Raw genomic sequence first — 22,126 nt, 5'->3', positions numbered from 1 at the left:
CAGATACAAAATTCCCTAAAAGTGGCGTCACAGGTAGATAGGGTAGTAAAGAGAGCTTTTGGTACATTGGCCTTTATAAATCGAAGTATTGAGTATAAGAGTTGGAATGTTATGGTGAGGTTGTATAAGGCATTGGTGAGGCTGAATTTGGAGTATTGTGTGCAGTTTTGGTCACCGAATTACAGGAAGGATATTAATAAGGTTGAAAGATTGCAGAGAAGGTTTACAAGGATGTTGCCGGGACTTGAGAAACTGAGTTACAGGGAAAGGTTGAATAGGTTAGGACTTTATTCCCTGGATCATAGAAGAATGAAGGGAGATTTGATAGAGGTATATAAAATTATGATGGGTATAGACAGAGTGAATGCAAGCAGGCTTTTTCCACTGAGGCTAGGGGAGAAAAAAACCCAGAAGAAATGGGTTAAGGGTGAAGGGGAAAAAGTTTAAAGGAAACACTGGGGGGGGGGGGGGGTGGGGGGCTTCTTCACACGGAGAGTGATGGGAATGTGGAATGAGCTGCCAGATGAGTGGTAAATGCGGGCTCACTTTTAACATTTAAGAAAAACCTGGACAGGTACATGGATGAGAGGCGTATGGGGGGATATGGTCCAGGTGCAGGTCAGTGGGACTAGGCAGAAAAATGGTTCGGCACAGCCAAGAAGGGCCAAAAGGCCTGTTTCTGTGCTGTAATGTTCTATGGTTCTATGGTTCTAAAGTAAGGCAGGGACAAGCAGAGTGACTTTTGTTGGAGTGGTCCAAGTTAGAGTGGAGATTTTTTAGGCTTTAGCTCTTCAAGGCTTCAGTTAGGAGAGACTTCAGCAAGGGAAGTTTAAAAAACAGTATGGAGAGTTTTCCCCATCACAGTTTATTATTCTTTCTTCTTTCTATGTTCTCAGTTAGAGCAGTAGAGATGCCAAATAGGATGTTGGAATGCTGCTCTTGCAAGATATGGGAAGGCAGGGAGACCTCCAGTGTCCTTGATGACTACAACTCCAAGAAGTCCATCCAGCTGCAGCTTCTAACACTCCATATTAAGAAGTTGAATCCTAGATCATTCAGAAGGCTGGGTGGGTTGTAGATAAGACATATAGAGAGGTAGTTACACCTGATGTGCAGGACGCAGTCAGGAAGGGGAAAGGGGTTAAACAGCCAGTGTAGAGTAAGCTTGTGGCCGTCCCCCTGAACAACAGGTTTGCATTCTGTTGGGGGATGACCTAACAGAGGAAAGTCACAGTGGGTGAGTCCCTGGCACTGAGAGTGACTCTGTAGCTCAGAAGGGAAGGAGGGGGGAAGAAGAGGTGAACTGTGGTAATAGGGGATTCATTAGTTAGGGGAACAGAAAGGATGAGAATGAGACTCTCGGATGGTATTTTACCTCCCAGGTGTCAGCTTCCAGGACATCTCTGATCGAGTCCTCGGCATTTTTAAGTGTGAGGGTGAACAGCCAGATGTTGTAGTCCATGTAAGCAGCAATGACATGGTTAGGACAAGTGACGAGGTTCTGCAAAGGGAATTAGGTGCTAAGTTAAGGGCAAGATCTTCAGGGTTGTGATCTCAGGATTGCTACCCGCGCCACGTGCTAGTGAGGCCAGAAGTAGGAAGATTATATGGTTTAATATGTGGCTAAGCAGTTGGTGTAGGAGGGAAGGCATAAGATTTTTCAGTCATTGGGCTCTCTTTCAGGGGAGGTGGAACCTGTACAGAAGAGATGATTTGCACCTGAACTGGAAGGGGAATAATATTCTTCTGGGAAGGTTTGTGAATGCTGCACAGGGGGTTTAAACTACAGTTGCAGGGGATGGGAACCAAAGTGCCAGAACAGTTAGTGGAGAGGTTGTGGAGACAGATACTGTTAAGACCCCAGACAAAGTCAGGAATCAGAAGGTAGAATATGGTGTGACTAGTGTCCTGAGTTGTGTATATTTCAATGCAAGAAGGCAGATGCGATCAGGGCATGAATCAACACATGGATTTATGATATTGTAGCCATTAGTGAGACGTAGTTACAGAAGGAGCAGGACAATATTCCAGGATTCTGGTGTTATAGACACAACAGAGCAGGGGAGATTGAAGTGTGAGTGTGTGAGCTGTCTGTGTGATACCGCATCAGGCATGGGACTGGTGTTAAGTTGCTCAGTGGCAATTGTCATTGAGCTCTAACATATGCCAGTCAAATGCCAAGGTGAACTCCTACCTTTTGTAAAGGTGGTTCAGCTCAGGTTTGTGGATGCCCCACGATTGACTTACCTGTTTCACTCTGGCTTGCCTCAGAATTGGTCACATCGAAACGGGTGAACCAGGTCAAACGGCTAATCTATAAGATTAAGGAAGAGTAGTATAATACAATGGGCAATGATATTGGTGATGATAGAGCTCACAATAAGCAGTCAGTGGTGAAGGAATGCCTTTCATCTGAATCTCCAGGTAACCAGTGAAGTATGTGTGTGACTGCACCTTAGGTGAGACATATCCACTCACTTCCCCAGGGGAAGAGTTGAAGATTTTCTCCTTGCGACCACAGAGCCAGAAAGAGTGTGTATGGAACTTGACAAGCTCATATACAAGTTGAAGGTGAACAAGATCTTACGTGTGGAGCACTCAGAAGAAAGCCCACATGGGTCTCAGGGAGAGCCTGCAGACTCCATATAGACAGCCAAGATTACCTTCCTCATCCTTCTCCTGACTGGGTGGGCCCTGAGCTGGGCCACTGCTAACTAGGGCATTAAAACCCCTATTTGCAAAAAAGTAAGGATATTGCCACTGAGATGCATCAGGTTTTCAACCACTCAGGAGGTGGAAGGGAGGCAATGGTTCTGATACTTCGCTTGCATCAAGGCTCATGCTCTGAGCTGGATTACACCATGCACTTCAGGACCCTTGTGCAGAGTGCGGCTCTTGGAGAGCTGTGTATTGGGGAAATGCCCATCAACCTCAAAAGCTTCATTACTCTAGTTCTCCATCCAGATCATCAGCCAGCCCCCCGGTTTCATTCCCAGAACTATTTCAGGCTGCAGGATCCTCCTCTCCAATGCCTGCAGAGCCCATGCAGTTCGGGAGAGCTCCCTCAATAACCCCCCAACCCCCCAGGAACATTTACATCTACCAGGGAGCAGCAACACCAACGTATCAAATGCCTACTGGGTCCAGAAAATGGCGCCTATCAGAGACGAGTGGCCTCCTATCTGGCAAGGTGTTCCAGCCCCAAATCCCATCCCACTCTCCCTGTGCCTCTCCATACTCCATCAGCTCTACACACACAGAAGTCTCTGGTAGCTTCCAGTGCAGCAGACAACTTCCTGATTGCACACTGTGTGCAGCTCAGACTCCCTTCTGAACCTATCTCTCACACCTTCAACATCACGGCCATCCCTTGTGGTCTGAGAAATTCGGAGCGTGCACACAGCCAGTGCACATGAGCATGGGAGAGAGCCAAAGGTCCATCCAATTCCTCATGATTGACTCTCCCAACATCCCTCTTATCTTGAGTTACTCCCGGCTCTCCACTCATGCCCGCCCCTCATATTGGTCATCCAGTTCACTGCTGAGTTGCCAGACCACCTCATTTGACCTCACCCCATAACTCTACAGAGATGGAGGGAACCCACAACCTCACCAAGCTCCCACAGAGGTATCGTGATTTAGCCAGTGCCTTCAGTTAAAGGGAAGCTGGCCAGCACCTGCTACCTCACAGACCATGTGACTGAGCCAGAATGACGTCATTGCTGAGGCACTAAAGCACAGATTCATTAGCACATCCCAGTTGACTCTTCTTTGTCCAAAAGAAAGATGGGGATCTTTGTTCTTGCATTGACTCCAGAAGACTTAACTAAAATACCTTTAAGAACTGTTACCCTCTCCCCTTTATGGGTAGCACACTTGAAACACTCCGTGGAGCCCAGATCTTCACCAAAATGGATATATGGGGGGGTGTGAACCTGATCTGCATCCCCTAGGGGGAGGAGCAGAAGACTCATTCATAACAGCCACTGGCCACTACAAATACTTGGTGATGCCTTTCGGGCTTTCCAACAGTCCAGCCATTCTCAAGCCTTTATTAACAAGATTCTCCAAGACATGCAACACAGGTATGTGTTCATCTACCACAACGATATCCTCATCTTCTCCAACGGCCCTTAAGACCATGTCTGTCATGTCCGTTCAGTCCTTCAGCATCTCCTTGAGAATCAACTGTACTGCAGGTTAGACAAATGCCAGTTCCACAGCCTAGTCATTTCCTTCCTGAGTTACGTCTTTTCACCCCAAGGTATAAGCATGGAGCCAAAGTGGGCACCATCGTTGAATTGTTCTGACTCCGATCCCTCAAACAGCTGCAGCGTTTCTTGGGCTTTTCATCAGAAACCACAGCCAAATCACTAATCCACTCACCTCCCTCATGGATAACCTAGTCTGCTTCTGGCGACCACACTTTCAAGGACTTCAGAGGATGCTTCACCACTGCGGCCATTCTCTGCCATCCAAACTCCTCTGGACCTTTTGTGGACATGTTTGTTCAGGTGCTGAGTCATCCTCTGCTTGCGAAGACTGGATGGAAAGACACACCCTTGTGCCTTCTTCTCATGCAAGTTCAACTCTACACAATGCCATTATGTTGTTGGAGACAAGGGTCTATTCTCTATTAAATAGGCCTTGGAGGAATGGAGACACTGGCTGATGGGAAACACTGAGCTCTTCCTGACCTGGACTGACCACCAGAACCTCATACCCATACAGGAGACCCACTAGCTCAACCCATGTCAGCATGGCAGGGCCCTCTTCTTTGAGCAATTCAACTTCACCATCTCTTACCAACCCGGATCCAAGAACAGTAAAACAGATACCCTGTCATTACAGTTTGACCCCACTGAAACAGAGACTGACCTTCAGCCCACCATTACCCTCCCAGATCCTTGCCCCAATCATTTGGGGTCTTGAGAACCAGATTCAGCCTGCGGTACAACACGAGCCTACTCCAGCCAACACATTTGACAACCTGCTGGCAGCTGTGCACTCTGCACTCCAGTGGTCAAACTCCTCACCCCTCTATGGCCATCCAGGAGCTCAGCGGACTCAGGATATTCTGTAATGCCAGTTCTGCTGGCCCATCCTGATCACTGATATCCCCACCTGCCCTCAGTGCACCGTACAATTCCTACAACCAATGGCCCTCTGGACTTCTGCAGCCCCTGTTGGCCCTTCGATGCCCACGGTCCCACATCCCCATGGATTTCATCATGGGGCCACAATGGTGGAGCAGTTCTCCACTTCAATATCCTCCCCAAACTCCCATCAGCCTCTGAAATAGTGGACTGGTTCTCCAATGTGTAGTTTGTCTTCCTATGGATGAGTGTGAGGACCTCATTATTACCCTAGCTGGTCCATTAGGCTGGTTAGTCCCCTCCCTAGACACTTAACATTTCCAATTGGACTCTACCCTTTGCCAGGAAAGCCAGCCAGCATCTCAAGGCATTGTGCAGTTTAAACATATCCACAGCTTCTGCCCATCCTGTTAAGAGTATAATCCAGTAATGATCAGGGATTTTATTCACTAGGGTTTAAGAGGTGGTGTCTACATCTCTGCAGGTGTTCAGCGCAGTCTGCCTGCATTTGACTGGTCTCCCTCGCCCTCTCACTCACTGCTGCCAGAGGAAGGTACAGGAGTCTTGGATCTTGAACAAGAGAAAATCTGCAAATTAGGGATGGGCAACTAAATGCTGGCTCAGTCTGTGAAGTCCTCATCGTTTGAATGAATGTAAATAAATTGAAGTCCCTTACCTTGTCAGGCTCTGGAGGTGCAGTACAAAGACTGATGACTACCACGGTGATCAGTGTGAAGACAGTGAGGAGAATGGAGAAGTGCAGGTAATGAACATGTTTGGTGATCAGCGGCCGTTTATCAGGTTGGCCACACATAGGCTCGGGGTAAATAAAATCCAAAATCATTCGACAGCAGCCCACCAGGATCCCTAGGAGGAGGCCCCAGAATGCACCCTGTGTATACAAACAGAAACAAATGGAAAACAGTCAGACTGATATTCACAGCTTCACAGGATTGTGTTCAAACTTCACAAATACAGAACTAAAATGGCTGAATACCAGAGATCCGGATCTCAGGTTACTGCTCACATCTTGACACCAATGGGCTGCAGGCTACCTGGAACATTATCATCAATGCACAGCACAAAGCTGCAGGATGCTTCTCTGTAGCAGAGGAGAGCAGTGGAGCTTCCCTGGCTGTCATTGACCTCCCTCCATCAGGGACAGATACACAGAAAGGTGCCAGAAATGGTCAGTAACATCAGGAAGGATCCCACCCATCCTGCTTATGGACTGCTTGCTCCACTTCCATCAGGGAGGAGATTATATAGCATCGATGCCAGGACCACCAGACTCAAAAGCAGTTACTTTCCCCAAGCAGTCAACACCTCCACCCACTAACCCAGCCCTCCACACCCAATCCACCACTACTTTATCAGTCACCTTATTTACAGACACTCCTGTACCTAGCATCACTTTATAGACATACAATCAATCTATAAACAGTGCCTATAAAAATCATTCACACCCCCTGGAAGTTTTCATGTTTTATTGTTTTACAACATTGAATCACAATAGATTCAACATGGCTTTTTTTTGACACTGATAACAGAAAAGGACTCTATCATGGCAAAGAGAAAACAAATCTCTACAAAGTGATCTAAATTAATTACAAATATAAAACACAAAATAATTGATTGCATAAGTATTCATGCCTTTAATATAAGATAATAAGACACAGGAGCAGAATTAGGCCATTTGGCCCATCGAGTCTGCTCCATCATTCAATCATGGTTGATCCTCTTTCCTGCTCCTCAGCCCCACTTCCCGGCCTTCTCCCTGTAACCTGTGATGCCATGTCCAATCAAGAACCTATCAAGCTCTGCCTTAAATACACCCAATGACCTGGCCTCCACAGCTGCATGTGGCAACAAATTCCATAAATTCATTACCCTCTGGCGAGAGAAATTTCTCCACATCTGTTTTACATGGATGCCCCTCTATCCTAAGGTTGTATACTCTTGTCCTAGACTCCCCACCATCCTTTCCACATCTACTCCATCTAGGCCTTTCAACATTCAAAAGGTTTCAATGAGATTCCCCCCCCCCCAACATCCCTCTAAATTTGAGAGAGTACAGGTCCAGAGCCATCAAATGTTCCTCGCATGATGACCCTTTAATTCACAGAATCATCCTTGTAAGCCTCCTCTGAACCATCTCCAATGCCAGCACATCTTTTCTTAGATGAGGAGCCCAAAACTGTTCACAGTACTCAAGGTGAGACCTCAGCAGTGTCTTATAAAACCTCAGCATCACATCCCTGCTCTTGTATTCTAGAGTCTTGAAATAAAGGCTAACATTGCATTTGCCTTCATCACCACCGACTCGACTTGCAAGTTGACCTTTAGGGCGTTCTGCATAAGGACTCCTAAGTCCCTTTGCATCTCAGATTTTTGGATTTTCTCCCCATTTAGAAAATAGTCTGCACATTTATTTCTTCAATCATTTTCCAAAATCATATTTCATTCATATTTCCTCAACGCTACCTGCCCCTCCACCAATCTTCGCATTACCTGGAAACTTGGCAACAAAGCCATATATTCCATCAACTAAATCATTGATATACAGCACAAAAAGAAGTGGTCCCAACACTGATCACTGCAGAACACCACTAGTCACTGGCTGCCAACAAGAAAAGGATCATTTTATTCCCACTCACTGCTTTTTCCTTATCAGCCAATGCTCTAAACACCCCAGTAACTTTCTTGTAATACCAGTTTTTAACAGTCAATCATTTTTTGGGGCACTCCTCTATTTTCATAGATGTTTGTGAAGAAAAAAGAGTTTCAGGATGCATATTGTATATATTTCTCTAACATTAAATTTACTTATTGAAACCTTGTCAAAGGCCTTCTGCAAATCCAGATATACAACATCCACTGCATCTCTTTTTTCTATCATAATCTGGAAACAGAAAACCTACAGCATAATACAGGCCCTTTGGCCCACAAAGTTGTGCTGAGTATGACCCTACCCTAGAAATTACTAGGCTTACCCATAGCCCTCTATATTTGTAAGCTCCATGTACCTATCCAAAAGTCTCTTAAAAGACCCTATCCATATCCACCTCCACCACCGTTTCAGGCAGCCCATTCCAAGCATTCACCACTCTCTGAGTAAAAAATTTACCCCTGACATCTCCTCTGTACCTACTCCTCAGCACCTTAAACCTGTATCCTCTTGTGGCAACCATTTCGGCCCTGAGAAAAAGCCTCTGACTATCCACATGATCAATGACTCTCATCATCTTATGCACCTCTATCAGGTCACCTCTCATCCTTTGTCGCTCCAAGGAGAAAACACCAAGTTCTCTCAACCTATTCCCATAAGGCATGCTCCCCAATCCACGCAACATCCTTGTAAATCTCCTCTGCATCATTTCTATGGCTTCCACATCCTTCCTGTAGTGAGGCGACCAGAACTGAGCACAGTACTCCAAGTGGGGTCTGACCAATCTCCTCTAAGAATTCCAACAGGTTTGTCAGGCAAGATTTTTCCTTAAGGAAACCATGCTGACTTTGTCCTATCTCGTCCTGTGTCTCTCAAGTACTCTATAAACTCAACCTTAACAATTGATTCCAGCATCTTCCCAACAACTGGGGTCAGGCTAACTGGTCTATAATTTCCTTTTTGCTACCTCCGTCCTTTCTAAAAGAGTGAAATGACATTTACAAATTTCCGGTTCTCCAGAACTATGCCAGAGTCCAATGGTTCTTGAAAGATCATTACTATTGTCTCCTCAATATCTACTGCTACTTCTTTCAGAACCCAAGGGTGCAGTTCATCTGGTCCAAGCAATTTATGTACCTTTAGCTCTTTCAGCTTTTTGAGCACCTTCTCCCTTGCAATAGCAGCTGCACTCACTTCTCTTCCTGCACATCCCCTAGCATTTACCACACTGCTAGTGTCTTCCACAATGAAGACTGATGAAAAATATTCATTTATTTCATCTGCCATCTCCTTGTCCTCCATATTTATTTCTCCGGCTTCATTTTCTAGCAGTCTATCCACTCTCATCTCTCTTATTTTTTACATACTTGGAAAAGCTTTCGCTACCCACCTTGATATTGTTTGCTAGCTTCCTTTCATATTTTGTCTTTTCTCTCTTAATGATTTCTGTAGGTTTTTAAAACTTCCTGATCCTTTGTCTTCCCAATAATTTTTGTTTTGTTGTTTGCGGTTTCTTTTGCTTTTATGTTAGGTTTCACTTCCCTTTGTCAGCCACGGTTGCCATTTGATTTGATTATTTGATCATTTGATTATTTCTTTCTTTTTGGAATACATCTATCCTGCATCTTCCTCATTTTTCCCAGAAACTCACACCATTGCTGCTCTGCTATCATCCCTGCCAGCATCTCCTTCTGATTTACTTTGACCCTCTCTTCTCTCATACCAGTGTAATTTCCTTTACTCTGCTGAAATTCTGCTATGCCAGCTCTTACTTTCCCATTAACAAATTTCAAGCTGAACTCAGTTATATTGTGATCTCTGCCTCCTCAGGGTTCCTTTACCTTAAACTCCCTAATCACCTCAGATTCATTACAAAACACTCAATCCAGAATAGCTGATCCCCTAGTAGGGTCAATGACAAACTGCTCTAAAAAGCCAACTTATAGGCACTGAACAAATTCACTCTCTTGAGATCCATTATCAACCTGATTTTCCCAATCTGCCTGCATGTTAAAATCTCCCATGACTATTATAGCATTGCCCTTTTGACACACCTTGTCTATTTCACATTGTAACTTGTAGTCCACATCCCAGCTACTGTTTGAAGGCCAGTTTATAACTTCCATCAGGGTCATTTTACCCTTGCAGTTTATTAACTCAACCCACAAGGATTCAACATCTTCTGATCGTATGTCACATCTTTTTATTGATTTGATGCCATTCTTTACCAGTACAGCCACGTCACCTCCTCTGTCTACCTTCTTATCCCTCCAATCCAAATCATCACTGGTGCAGCCAATTGGTTTTAGAAGTCACATAATTAATTAAAAGGAGATCACCTGTGTGCAGTCAAGGTGTATCAATTGAATGTAGTAAAAATACACTGGTATCTGGAAGGTCCAACTGCTGGTGAGCCAGTATCCTGGAAAAAACTAGACCATGAAGACAAAAGAACACTCCAAGCAACTCTGAAAAGGTTATTGAAAAGAACCAGGGTCCCAGAACAGATCTTAGTGGAAGACCACTGGTCACTAAACTCCAGGCAGAACACACTATTACCACTTTCTGCCTTCCATCAGCAAGCCGAATCTGTATCCACACAGCCACGTTTCCCTGGATCCCATGCCTCCTGACTTTTTGAATAAGTCTACCATGGTAAACCTTAACAAACACTTTACTAAAATCCTTATACACTGCATCCACTGCTCTACCTTCATCAATGTGCTTTGTCACTTCTTCAAAGAATTCAATCAAACTCGTGAGGCATGATTTGCCCCTCACAAAGCCATGCTGACAATCTCTAATCAGACTATGCTTCTCTAAATGCTTGTAAGTCCTGTCTCTAAGAATTCTCTCCAATAATTCACCCACCACAAAAGTAAGTCTCACTGATATATGATTCTCAGGTTATCCCTACTCCCTTACTTGAACAAAAGAAAAAGCCAACCATTTGAGACCACTCCTGTGCCCAGTGAGGATGCAAAGATCATCACCAAAGATGTAGCACTTCCCTCACTTCCCACAGTACCCTGTGGTAATCCTCAAAGTACATTGCAGATGCTGTGGTCAAATCAACACGTACAAACAAGCTGGATGAACTCAGCAGGTCGGGCAGCATCCATTGAAATGAGCAGTCAACGCTTCGGGTCGAGACTCTTCATCAGGACTGAAGAAGGAGGGGGCAGGGGCCCCATAAAGAAGGTGGGGGGAGGGTGGAAAACCAATCAGAGGAAAGATCAAGGGGGGGGAGGGGAAGCAGGGAGGGGATAGGCAGGAGAGGAGAAGATGGAATCTAAGGGCAAGACACTATGGGTAGTAGAAGAAGGCAGAATGATGAGAGAGGTGATAGGCAGCTGGAAGAGGAGACAGAGTGAAAGTGGAATGGGGGAAGGGAGAGGGAGGGAATTACCGGAAGTTGGAGAATTCGATGTTCATACCAAGAGGCTGGAGACCATCCAGACGGTATATGAGATGTTGCTCCTCCAACCTGAGTTCGGCCTCATCATGGCAGTAGAGGAGGCCATGCATGGACATATCCGAATGGGAATGTGAAGCAGAGTTGAAGTGGGTGGCAACCGGGAGATCCTGTCTGTTGTGATGGACGGAGCGGAGGTGCTCGACGAAGCGGTCCCCCAATCTGCGTTGGGTCTTGCTGATGTAGAGGAGGCCGCACCGGGAGCACCGGATGCAATAGATTACCCCAACAGACTCACAAGTGAAGTGTTGCCTCACCAGGAAGGACTGTTTGGGGCCCTGAATGGTGGTAAGAGAGGAGTTGTAGGGACAGGTGTAGCACTTATGCTTGAAGGGATAAGTACCAGGTGGGAGATCTGTGGGGAGGGACATGTGGACCAGGCAGTCATGGAGGGAACGATCCCTGCGAAAAGCAGAGAGGGAAAGATGTGCTTAGTGGTGGGGTCCTGTTGAAGGTGGCGGAAGTTGCGGAGGATAATATGCTGGATCCGGAAGTTGGTGGGGTGATAGGTGAGAACAAGGGGAACACGGTCCCTGTTGTGGTGACGGGAGGATGGGGTGAGGGCCGAAGTGGGGAAATGGAGGAGATGCGGGTAAGGGCATCGTTGATGACGGCAGAAGGGACATCACGATTCTTAAAGAAAGAGGACATTTGGGATGTCCTGGAACGGAAAGCCTCATCCTGGGAGCAGATGCAGAGGAGAAGGAGGAACTGGGAATAGGGAATGGCATTTTTACATTTACATGTAAAAATTTTACATTTTACATGGGCGTCAGCCACCAGCGCGCCATGGACTCACTCGCTTCTGATTCAGACCTCAGTTCTGGTGCCCCACAGGCCACAGGCTCCGACAACCCCAGCTCTAGATCCAGCTCGGTCCGAGATCCTGACCCTATCCAAACCGGGACCGCTCTTACTGCCGCTGGGTCCTACTGCTCATCTTATTCCTCTACTACCCCCTATCCTCCCCGCGACTCCCAACCCTTCTTCCCCCTCCATTCCTCTGATCCCTCATCCTCCCCTCAGCCCGCTCTCCCTGAACATCCCAACCCCCCTCTCCCTCCTGAGACCTCCCACTCTTTACCCTCCTCTGACCCCAGCCCCAGCCCTTGCCATGTCTTCACCATCCCCTCTGACCTTCCCCTCTCTGAGGCAGAGCGTTCTGTGCTTAGCAAGGGCCTCACTTTTGTCCCCCTCTGTCCACACCACAGTGAGTTCGGTGGCCGGCATGACGCTGAACTCTTCTTCCGTCGCCTACGTCTTCGAGCCTACTACTTTAACAAGGAATCCCCTCCCCCTGTTGATGACCCCTTCTCCCGTCTTCAACCCTCCTCCTTCTCCTGGACACCCCCACCAGGCCTTCTACCTGCACTCAATCTTTTCATCTCCAACTGTCGCCGAGACATCAACCGTCTCAACGTCACCACTCCTCTCTCCTGTTCCAACCTCACTCCCTCTGAACGCACTGCCCTCCACTCTCTCCACACTAATCCTAACCTCACCATCAAACCCGCAGACAAAGGTGGTGTCATAGTGGTCTGGCGGATGGACCTCTACCTCAGTGAGGCCAAACGGCAGCTCTCTGACACCTCCTCTTACTTACCCCTGGAACAGGACCCCACCAAAAAACATCAAACCATTGTCTCCCGTACTATCACTGCCCTTATCAACTCCAGAGACCTTCCATCGTCAGCCAAAACACTCATAATTCCCACACCCCGCACTTCACTTGTGAGTCTGTTGGGATCATCTATTGCATCCGGTGCTCCTGGTGCGGCCTCCTCTACATCAGCGAGACCCACAACAGACAGGATCTCCCGGTTGCCACCCACTTCAATTCTGCTTCACATTCCCATTCGGATATGTCCATACATGGCCTCCTCTACTGCCATGATGAGGCCAAATTCAGATTGGAGGAGCAACACCTCATATACCATCTGGGTAGTCTCCAGCCTCTTGGTATGAATATCGAATTCTCCAACTTCCGGTAATTCCTTCCCTCTCCCTTCTCCCATCCCACTTTCACTCTGTCTCCTCTTCCAGCTGCCTATCACCTCTCATGACTGCCTTCTTCTACTACCCATAGTGCCTTGCCCTTAGATTCCATCTTCACCTCTCCTGTCTATCCCCTCCCTGCTTCCCCTCCCCCACCCCTTGATCTTTCCTCTGATTGGTTTTCTACCCTCCCCCCAGCTTCTTTATGGGGCCCCTGCCCCCTCCTTCTTCAGTCCTGATGAAGGGTCTCGGCCCGAAACGTTGACTGCTCATTTCAATGGATGCTGCCCGACCTGCTGAGTTCATCCAGCTTGTTTGTACCTATGGTAATCCGGTCTGGCCCCAGGGACTGATCTAACCTGATGTTTTTCAGAAGTTCCAGCACTTTCTCTGTCATAACATCGACATGTTCCAGTATATCAGCCAGTTTTACACTGTCCGCACAATTGTCAAGATCACTCTCACAGGTGAATGCTGAAGCAAAGTGTTCATTAAGGACCTCTCCCACCTCCTCCAACTCTTAGCACATTTTCTCTGCTATCCCTGACCGGTTCCACCCTCACTCTAGTCATCCTCCTGTTCTTCACACATGTATAGAACACCTTGGGGTTTTCCTTAATCTACTCACCAGGGCCTCTAATTTTCCTAAGACACATTTCCCTGGGTAAAACTAACACAATACATTCTATCTAAGGAAGTGCCAGTTAATGTTCGGGAAGCTGAAGTCACCCTTGACAACAACCCTGTTATTTTTGCATCTTTCCAAAATCTGCCTGCCAATCTGTCCTCGGAGTATGTTGCTGTTGGTGGGGGTTGGTGGTCCATAGAATACTCCCATTGAATGATTGCTCCCTTCTGATTTCTGATTTCCACTCACACTGACTCAGAAGACAACCCCTCCATGACATCCTCCCTTTCTGAGGCTGTTATACTCCCTCATGAGCAATTCCACTCACCCACTTCTTTTATCTCACTGATCCTTTTGAAACACCTAAAGCCTGGAACATCCTGCCCTTGTGACAGCCTCTCTGTAGTGGCCACAACATTGTATTTCCATGTACTGACCTGTGCTCTAAATGTATTACTCCGGTTCCCACATTAAAATAAATACACTTCAACACATCCTACTGACTACAATTTTGCCCTATCAACTGCTATCCTCCCTTCCAGACTCTCAAAATGCTCCAACTACTCGTACTCGACTGCCGTCCTCCCTTCCAAACTCTCTACATACTCCAACTACCCGTACTTGACTGCCGTCCTCCCTTCCAAACTCTCTACATACTCCAACTACCCGTACTCGACTGCCGTCCTCCCTTCCAAACTCTCTACATACTCCAACTACCCGTACTCGACTGCCGTCCTCCCTTCCAAACTCTACATACTCCAACTACCCGTACTCGACTGCCGTCCTCCCTTCCAAACTCTCTACATACTCCAACTACCCGTACTCGACTGCCGTCCTCCCTTCCAAACTCTCTACATACTCCAACTACCCGTACTCGACTGCCGTCCTCCCTTCCAAACTCTACATACTCCAACTACCCGTACTCGACTGCCGTCCTCCCTTCCAAACTCTCTACATACTCCAACTACCCGTACTCGACTGCCGTCCTCCCTTCCAAACTCTCTACATACTCCAACTACCCGTACTCGACTGCCGTCCTCCCTTCCAAACTCTCTACATACTCCAACTACCCGTACTCGACTGCCGTCCTCCCTTCCAAACTCTCTACATACTCCAACTACCCGTACTCGACTGCCGTCCTCCCTTCCAAACTCTCTACATACTCCAACTACCCGTACTCGACTGCCGTCCTCCCTTCCAAACTCTCTACATACTCCAACTACTCGTACTCGACTGCCGTCCTCCCTTCCAGACTCTCTACATACTCCAACTACCCGTACTCGACTGCCGTCCTCCCTTCCAGACTCTCTACATACTCCAACTACCCGTACTCGACTGCCGTCCTCCCTTCCAAACTCTCTACATACTCCAACTACCCGTACTCGACTGCCGTCCTCCCTTCCAAACTCTCTACATACTCCAACTACCCGTACTCGACTGCCGTCCTCCCTTCCAAACTCTCTACATACTCCAACTACCCGTACTCGACTGCCGTCCTCCCTTCCAAACTCTCTACATACTCCAACTACCCGTACTCGACTGCCGTCCTCCCTTCCAAACTCTCTACATACTCCAACTACCCTTACTCGACTGCCGTCCTCCCTTCCAAACTCTCTACATACTCCAACTACCCGTACTCGACTGCCGTCCTCCCTTCCAAACTCTCTACATACTCCAACTACCCGTACTCGACTGCCGTCCTCCCTTCCAAACTCTCTACATACTCCAACTACCCGTACTCGACTGCCGTCCTCCCTTCCAAACTCTCTACATACTCCAACTACTCGTACTCGACTGCCGTCCTCCCTTCCAAACTCTCTACATACTCCAACTACCCGTACTCGACTGCCGTCCTCCCTTCCAAACTCTCTACATACTCCAACTACTCGTACTCGACTGCCGTCCTCCCTTCCAAACTCTCTACATACTCCAACTACCCGTACTCGACTGCCGTCCTCCCTTCCAAACTCTCTACATACTCCAACTACTCGTACTCGACTGCCGTCCTCCCTTCCAAACTCTCTACATACTCCAACTACCCGTACTCGACTGCCGTCCTCCCTTCCAAACTCTCTACATACTCCAACTACCCGTACTCGACTGCCGTCCTCCCTTCCAAACTCTCTACATACTCCAACTACCCGTACTCGACTGCCGTCCTCCCTTCCAAACTCTCTACATACTCCAACTACCCGTACTCGACTGCCGTCCTCCCTTCCAAACTCTCTACATACTCCAACTACCCGTACTCGACTGCCATCTTCCCTTCCAAACTCTCTACATACTCCAACTACCCGTACTCGACTGCCGTCCTCCCTTCCAAACTCTCTACATACTCCAACTACTCGTACTCGACTGCCGTCCTCCCTTCCAAACTCTCTACATACTCCAACTACCCGTACTCGACTGCCGTCCTCCCTTCCAAACTCTCTACATACTCCAACTACCCGTACTCGACTGCCATCCTCCCTTCCAAACTCTCTACATACTCCAACTACCCGTACTCGACTGCCGTCCTCCCTTCCAAACTCTCTACATACTCCAACTACCCGTACTCGACTGCCGTCCTCCCTTCCAAACTCTCTACATACTCCAACTACCCGTACTCGACTGCCGTCCTCCCTTCCAAACTCTCTACATACTCCAACTACCCGTACTCGACTGCCGTCCTCCCTTCCAAACTCTCTACATACTCCAACTACTCGTACTCGACTGCCGTCCTCCCTTCCAAACTCTCTACATACTCCAACTACCCGATCTTGACTGCCGTCCTCCCTTCCAAACTCTCTACATACTCCAACTACCCGTACTCGACTGCCGTCCTCCCTTCCAAACTCTCTACATACTCCAACTACCCGTACTCGACTGCCGTTCTCCCTTCCAAACTCTCTACATACTCCAACTACCCGTACTCGACTGCCGTCCTCCCTTCCAAACTCTACATACTCCAACTACCCGTACTCGACTGCCGTCCTCCCTTCCAAACTCTCTACATACTCCAACTACCCGTACTCGACTGCCGTCCTCCCTTCCAAACTCTCTACATACTCCAACTACCCGTACTCGACTGCCATCCTCCCTTCCAAACTCTCTACATACTCCAACTACCCGTACTCGACTGCCGTCCTCCCTTCCAAACTCTCTACATACTCCAACTACTCGTACTCGACTGCCGTCCTCCCTTCCAAACTCTCTACATACTCCAACTACCCGTACTCGACTGCCGTCCTCCCTTCCAAACTCTCTACATACTCCAACTACCCGTACTCGACTGCCGTCCTCCCTTCCAAACTCTCTACATACTCCAACTACCCGTACTCGACTGCCGTCCTCCCTTCCAAACTCTCTACATACTCCAACTACCCGTACTCGACTGCCGTCCTCCCTTCCAAACTCTCTACATACTCCAACTACCCGTACTCGACTGCCGTCCTCCCTTCCAAACTCTCTACATACTCCAACTACCCGTACTCGACTGCCGTCCTCCCTTCCAAACTCTCTACATACTCCAACTACTCGTACTCGACTGCCGTCCTCCCTTCCAAACTCTCTACATACTCCAACTACTCGTACTCGACTGCCGTCCTCCCTTCCAAACTCTCTACATACTCCAACTACCCGTACTCGACTGCCGTCCTCCCTTCCAAACTCTCTACATACTCCAACTACCCGTACTCGACTGCCGTCCTCCCTTCCAAACTCTCTACATACTCCAACTACTCGTACTCGACTGCCGTCCTCCCTTCCAAACTCTCTACATACTCCAACTACCCGTACTCGACTGCCGTCCTCCCTTCCAAACTCTCTACATACTCCAACTACCCGTACTCGACTGCCGTCCTCCCTTCCAAACTCTCTACATACTCCAACTACCCGTACTCGACTGCCGTCCTCCCTTCCAAACTCTCTACATACTCCAACTACCCGTACTCGACTGCCGTCCTCCCTTCCAAACTCTCTACATACTCCAACTACTCGTACTCGACTGCCGTCCTCCCTTCCAAACTCTCTACATACTCCAACTACTCGTACTCGACTGCCGTCCTCCCTTCCAAACTCTCTACATACTCCAACTACCCGTACTCGACTGCTGTCCTCCCTTCCAAACTCTCTACATACTCCAACTACCCGTACTCGACTGCCGTCCTCCCTTCCAAACTCTCTACATACTCCAACTACCCGTACTCGACTGCCGTCCTCCCTTCCAAACTCTCTACATACTCCAACTACCCGTACTCGACTGCCGTCCTCCCTTCCAAACTCTCTACATACTCCAACTACTCGTACTCGACTGCCGTCCTCCCTTCCAAACTCTCTACATACTCCAACTACCCGATCTTGACTGCCGACCTCCCTTCCAAACTCTCTACATACTCCAACTACCCGTACTCGACTGCCGTCCTCCCTTCCAAACTCTCTACATACTCCAACTACCCGTACTCGACTGCCGTTCTCCCTTCCAAACTCTCTACATACTCCAACTACCCGTACTCGACTGCCGTCCTCCCTTCCAAACTCTACATACTCCAACTACCCGTACTCGACTGCCGTCCTCCCTTCCAAACTCTCTACATACTCCAACTACCCGTACTCGACTGCCGTCTTCCCTTCCAAACTCTCTACATACTCCAACTACCCGTACTCGACTGCCGTCCTCCCTTCCAAACTCTCTACATACTCCAACTACCCGTACTCGACTGCCGTCCTCCCTTCCAAACTCTCTACATACTCCAACTACCCGTACTCGACTGCCGTCCTCCCTTCCAAACTCTCTACATACTCCAACTACCCGTACTCGACTGCCGTCCTCCCTTCCAAACTCTCTACATACTCCAACTACCCGTACTCGACTGCCGTCCTCCCTTCCAAACTCTCTACATACTCCAACTACCCGTACTCGACTGCCGTCCTCCCTTCCAAACTCTCTACATACTCCAACTACCCGTACTCGACTGCCGTCCTCCCTTCCAAACTCTCTACATACTCCAACTACTCGTACTCGACTGCCGTCCTCCCTTCCAAACTCTCTACATACTCCAACTACCCGATCTTGACTGCCGACCTCCCTTCCAAACTCTCTACATACTCCAACTACCCGTACTCGACTGCCGTCCTCCCTTCCAAACTCTCTACATACTCCAACTACCCGTACTCGACTGCCGTTCTCCCTTCCAAACTCTCTACATACTCCAACTACCCGTACTCGACTGCCGTCCTCCCTTCCAAACTCTACATACTCCAACTACCCGTACTCGACTGCCGTCCTCCCTTCCAAACTCTCTACATACTCCAACTACCCGTACTCGACTGCCGTCCTCCCTTCCAAACTCTCTACATACTCCAACTACCCGTACTCGACTGCCGTCCTCCCTTCCAGACTCTCTACATACTCCAACTACCCGTACTCGACAGACCCATCCCCTGACCTTTTACTCTAGTTCCTACGCCCCCTGCCAAACTAGTTTAAATCCATGCCAACAGCTTTTGCAAATCTGACTGCAAGAATATTGGACACTCACTCAGGTGTAACATGTCCCTTTTGTATAGAAGAGATTCCAATGACACAGAAATCTGAAACCCTGCCCCCTTCACCAATATCTCTGCCATGTATTCATCTGCCAACTGGATTACATGCAGGATTGGTGTAATGAAGCACAGTGTTCAGTAGTAGCATTGTGATCTGTGGAGCCTGTTTCTGTGCTGAGTAATAATAGAGCTAGAGAGCACGACAGCACGGGAACAGATCTGTCAGCCCACCTAGTCTGCGTTGAACTGTTATACTGCCTAGTCTCATTAACCTGCTCCTGTACCCCTCCCATCCATGTTCTTATGCAAACCTGCCTTAATCGAATCAGCATCCACCACTTCTGCTACACTCATACCACCCCAGGGTGACGAAGCTCCCCCTCAGGTTCCCCTTAAATATTTCACCTTTCACCCTTCAACTGTCACCTCTAGTTCTAGTCTCACCCAACCTCAGTGGAAAAAGTTTGCTTGCGTTTACGCTGTTGAAAGCCCTCATATCAATATCGGATCTCCCTGCACTCTAGAGAGTAAAGTCCTAACCTATTCAACCTTTCCCTATAACAAGGGTGCTCAAGTCCCAGAAATATTCTTGTAAATTTTCTCTGTACTCTTTCAATCTTATCTATATCTTATTGACCAGACTGTACATAATATTCCAATTTTGGTCTCAACCACATCTTATAAAACTTCAGCATAACACCACGACTGCTCACACTTGTCTGAATTAAATTCCATCTACCATTTTTCCAGCATTGAGAGCCTTCCTCACTGTCCACTATGCCCCAAATGTTGGTGTCAAATTTGCTGAAGTAGTTTACCATGATATCATCCAAATCAATAATATAGATGACAAACAACAACAGACCCAGCACTGATCCTCATGGCAAACCACAGGCCTCCAGTCAGAGAGGCAACCATCTACTGCGACTCTCTGGCTTCTCCACTGAGCCAATATTGAATCCAATTTACTATTTCATCCTCAATGCCAAGTGACTGAACCTTCTCCATCAAGCTCCCAGGCAGGCCTTTATCAAAAGCCTTGTTAAAGTCCATGTAGACAATGTCCACTGCCTTTCCTTCATCAACTTGTTTGGTAATTTCCTCGAAATATTCTATAACATAGAAACATAGAAATATAGAAGCATAGAAAATCTACAGCACAATACAGGCCCTTTGGCCCACAATGCCGTGCCGAACATGTACTTACTTTAGAAATTACCTAGGGTTACCCATAGCCCTCTATTTTTCTAAGCTCCATGTACCTATCCAGGGGTCTCTCAAAAGACCCTACTGAATCTGCCTCCACCACAGTCACTGGCAGCCCATTCCATGCACTCACCACCCTCTGTGTAAAAAACTTATCCCTAACATCTCCTCTGTACCTACTTCCAAGCACCTTAAAATTGTGCCCTCTCATGTTACCCATTTCAGCCCTGGGAAAAAGCCTCTGACTATCCACACGATCAATGCCTCTCATCATCTTATACACCTCTAATCCTCCGCCACTCCTAGGAGAAAAGGCCGAGTTCACTCAACCTATTCTCATAAGACATGCTCCCCAATCCAGGCATCATCCTTGTAAATTTCCTCTGGACCCTTTCTATAGTTTCTACATCCTTCCTGTAGTGAGGTGACCAGAACTGAGCACAGTACTCCAAGTGGGGTCTGACCAGGGTCCGATATAGCTGCAACATTACCTCTCGGCTCTTGAACTCAGTCCCATGGTCGATGAAGGCCAATACACCGTATGCTTTCTTAACCACACAGTCAACCTGCACAGCAGCTTTGAGTGTCCTATGGACTCGGACCACAAGATCCCTCTGATCCTCCATACTGCCAAGAGTCTTACCATTAATACTATATTCTGCCATCATATTTGACCTACCAAACTGAACGACCTCACACTTATCTGGGTTGAACTCCATCTGTCACTTCTCAGCCCAGTTTTGCATCCTATCAATGTCCCGTTGTAACTTCTGACAGCCCTCCACACTATCCACAACACCCCAAACCTTTGTGTCATCAGCAAATTTACTAACCCATCCATCCATTTCCTCATCCAGGTCATTTATAAAAATCACAAAGAGAAGGGGTCCCAGAACAGATCCCTGAGGCCCACCACTGGTCACCAACCTCCATGCAGAATATGACCCATCTACAATCACTCTGCCTTCTGTGGGCAAGCCAGTTCTGGATTCACAAAGCAAAGTTCCCTTGGATCCCATGCCTCCTTACTTTCTCAATAAGCCTTGCATGGGGTACTTTATCAAATGCCTTGCTGAAATCCATATACACTATATCTACTACACTTTCATCAATGTGTTTAGTCACATCCTCATAAAATTCAATCAGGCTTGTAAGGCACAACCTGCCTTTGACAAAGCCATGCTGACTATTTCTAATCATATTATGCCTCTCCAAATGTTCATAAGTATTGCCTCTCAGGATCTTTTCCAACAACTTAACAACCACTGAAGTAAGTCTCACTTTTCTATAATTTCCTGGGCTATATCTACTCCCTTTCTTGACTAAGGGAACAACATCTGCAATCCTCCAATCCTCCAGAACTTCTCTCGTCCCCATTGATGATGCAAAGATCATTGCCAGAGGCTCAGCAATCTCCTCCCTCACCTCCCACAGTAGCCTGAGGTACATCTCATCCGGTCCCAGAGACTTATCCAACTTGATGCTTTCCAAAAGAATCAACGCATCCTCTTTCTTAATGTCTATATGTTTAA

General features: G+C 47.6%; 1 protein-coding gene across 3 annotated transcripts in view; it reads right to left on the bottom strand.

Annotated features, from left to right (window-relative positions):
• The window catches only part of LOC140735694 (sodium/myo-inositol cotransporter 2-like), a 48,627-nt gene that overhangs the window by 6,481 nt on the left and 20,020 nt on the right, over window positions 1–22,126 (bottom strand). For all 3 annotated transcript variants that reach the window (XM_073061065.1, XM_073061067.1, XM_073061068.1), the window contains 2 exons: window positions 5,773–5,988; window positions 2,248–2,314 (listed from right to left, as the gene is read on the bottom strand). In XM_073061065.1, coding sequence (XP_072917166.1) covers window positions 2,248–2,314; window positions 5,773–5,988 — 283 coding nt within the window. The remainder of the gene's footprint in view (window positions 1–2,247; window positions 2,315–5,772; window positions 5,989–22,126) is intronic.

This window comes from Hemitrygon akajei, chromosome 11 (genome assembly GCF_048418815.1).
Source record: "Hemitrygon akajei chromosome 11, sHemAka1.3, whole genome shotgun sequence".
Classification (NCBI taxonomy): Eukaryota; Metazoa; Chordata; class Chondrichthyes; order Myliobatiformes; family Dasyatidae; genus Hemitrygon; species Hemitrygon akajei.
This window is presented reverse-complemented; position numbering and strand designations above follow the sequence as displayed.